At 43.9% G+C, this 2,050-nt stretch overlaps 1 protein-coding gene across 1 annotated transcript in view; it reads left to right on the top strand.

Annotated features, from left to right (window-relative positions):
* The window catches only part of LOC105818988 (CASP8 and FADD-like apoptosis regulator), a 28,175-nt gene extending 26,131 nt beyond the window's left edge, over positions 1 to 2,044 (top strand). The window contains exons 3-4 of the mRNA XM_012655140.1: positions 939 to 1,072; positions 1,916 to 2,044. Coding sequence (XP_012510594.1) covers positions 939 to 1,072; positions 1,916 to 2,037 — 256 coding nt within the window. The 3' untranslated portion in view covers positions 2,038 to 2,044. The remainder of the gene's footprint in view (positions 1 to 938; positions 1,073 to 1,915) is intronic.
* Positions 2,045 to 2,050: the final 6 nt, after the last annotated feature.

Here is a 2,050-nt window from a genome sequence, read left to right as displayed (position 1 = left end):
TATTATTTTTAAAAATAAAGATAGCACATCAATAACCAAATGTTGGTGGCTCATGCTTCTAATCCTAGCACTCTGGGAGGCCGAAGTGGGAGGATCATTTGAGACCAGGAGTTCAAGACCAGTCTGGGCAAGAGTGAGACCCCATTCTCTACTAAAAATAGCAAAATTAGCCCGGCACTGTGGCGTGTGCCTGTAGTCCCAGCTACTTGGGAGGTGGAGGCAGGAGGATGGCTTGAGCCCAGGAGTTTGAGGCTGCAGTGAGCTATAATGATCCCACTGTACTCTACCTGGGGTGACAGAGTGAGACTCTGTCTCAAAAAAACAAAACAAAATGTTGAAGGCAAAGGAAATAAAACCAAAAGCAAGGCTGTTTCTGAAATATAGTTCTTTTGCAATCCCTGTGGCCCAAAGTAAATGAATGGCAAAATACTGAAACCTTGTAATTTCACCCCTGAGTCAGAATGAGTTGTAATGAGTTGGAATGTCCAGCATTGATTCAAATATTTTAGGAACTTTAAAACTGTATAACTGAGATTTTTCTCATAAAACCTTTTCACCAGCCACCTTCTCTCTCCCTTTCTCAGGGACACTATTAGACTTTTTCAGTATAACACCAGCCTGGCCTTTCTGGAGAGAATGAATTCAAGAGGCTTTATTTTTAGGCTTGCTCTTTCACGGTCCTCCTTGATGACATAACATGGCACATGTGTCTATCCCCAACCCAGGAAGTTGATGACCACCCCCTCTGTTCTGAGTAACATTCAGGAGTCTAATTTGCTCATGTCAGAGATGTTTGGTTTAGGGTCATTGAAGGTCATTGAGAGGGCTCATCTTGTCACGTTCTCTTGTGGTTGTAAATCACATGGCCTGGGGTTTGCATTTGGAGCTTATTAGTCAGCTCTACTGACATTTGTTTCTTGTTGGTGGCTCTTTTAGAGTTTCTTGGATCTTGTGGTTGAATTGGAGAAACTAAATCTGGTTGCTCCAGATCAGCTGGATTTATTAGAAAAATGCCTGAAGAACATTCACAGAATAGACCTGAAGACAAAAATCCAGAAGTATAAGCAGTCTGGTAAGAATTTTGGCCTCTCAGTGGTCTCATGCAAGTAGCCTGTGCACAGTACCTGTGGTTGATTGGGATTCATTTGTTGGATAAGTGGATGGAACAGAACCTGAATGACCACAGCTCCCTCTAGCTTGTGGCTAGAGATCATATTCCTTATATCCTTAGTATTCTAGATCTGCTGACTCCATAGCCCCTTGTTCATGACTTTGGCAAAATGCTGCCAAGCAGTTCTTAACATTCTGGCCTTCAAGGAAGAACTTGTACTCCCATTTTCTGCACAAGCTGGCAGAGCTGTGGACATTCAGGGCTTTTGAGCATATGCCGAACCCTACTTACTGTCTGGCTCTAGTATTTGGACTGACAGCCACCACCCAACTCTGGAAAATGTCACTAGGGTCCCCAGTTTCACAAAACCACACATGGAAAAGGGCACCTTCAATTTCTCCCTTGATAAAGGAGACCAGATTCACTGGCCGTCTCCCCTAAAGCCCCCAGTCTTCACTGTTTTTGAGCCTCAGCCTCAGCATTGGCTCTGTTGACAGTTCATTCCCACCATAGTGTCACAGCCTAAAGGGCACGGCTGAGACTCACTGACCTACAGAGCACTTCTCCACCCCCACATACTCTATATGACTGATCAAAGATTAAGAACAGCAGTAGCATTTTGAGTCCATTCTTAATGATGGCTGGCGGAAGTCATCCAATGTGATATTTTGAATTCCATAAGGTGGCTGGAAAGTTCAGGGTAGTGTGGAAGATGGTGATTGACCTGGGACTGAGCCATTGTTGAAGAGTTATTTGATAACAATTTATAAATCTTAACTCAGCACCTCCCTTCTGCTTTTACAGCTCAAGAAGCAGGGACAAGTTATAAGAATGCTCTCCAAGGGTCTGTGACAAACTTGAGTCTCAAGGATCCTTCCTATAACCTCAGGGTGAGTCTGGAGCAAATGTGTGGAATCCCAGCATGAAACAGTCTCAGAA

The sequence above is a fragment of the Propithecus coquereli genome, unplaced genomic scaffold, assembly GCF_000956105.1.
Source record: "Propithecus coquereli isolate 6110/MARCELLA unplaced genomic scaffold, Pcoq_1.0 Scaffold113, whole genome shotgun sequence".
In the NCBI taxonomy this organism is placed as follows: domain Eukaryota; kingdom Metazoa; phylum Chordata; class Mammalia; order Primates; family Indriidae; genus Propithecus; species Propithecus coquereli.
The sequence above is the reverse complement of the archived record's forward strand: the minus strand, read 5'-3'. Positions and strand labels throughout refer to the sequence as shown.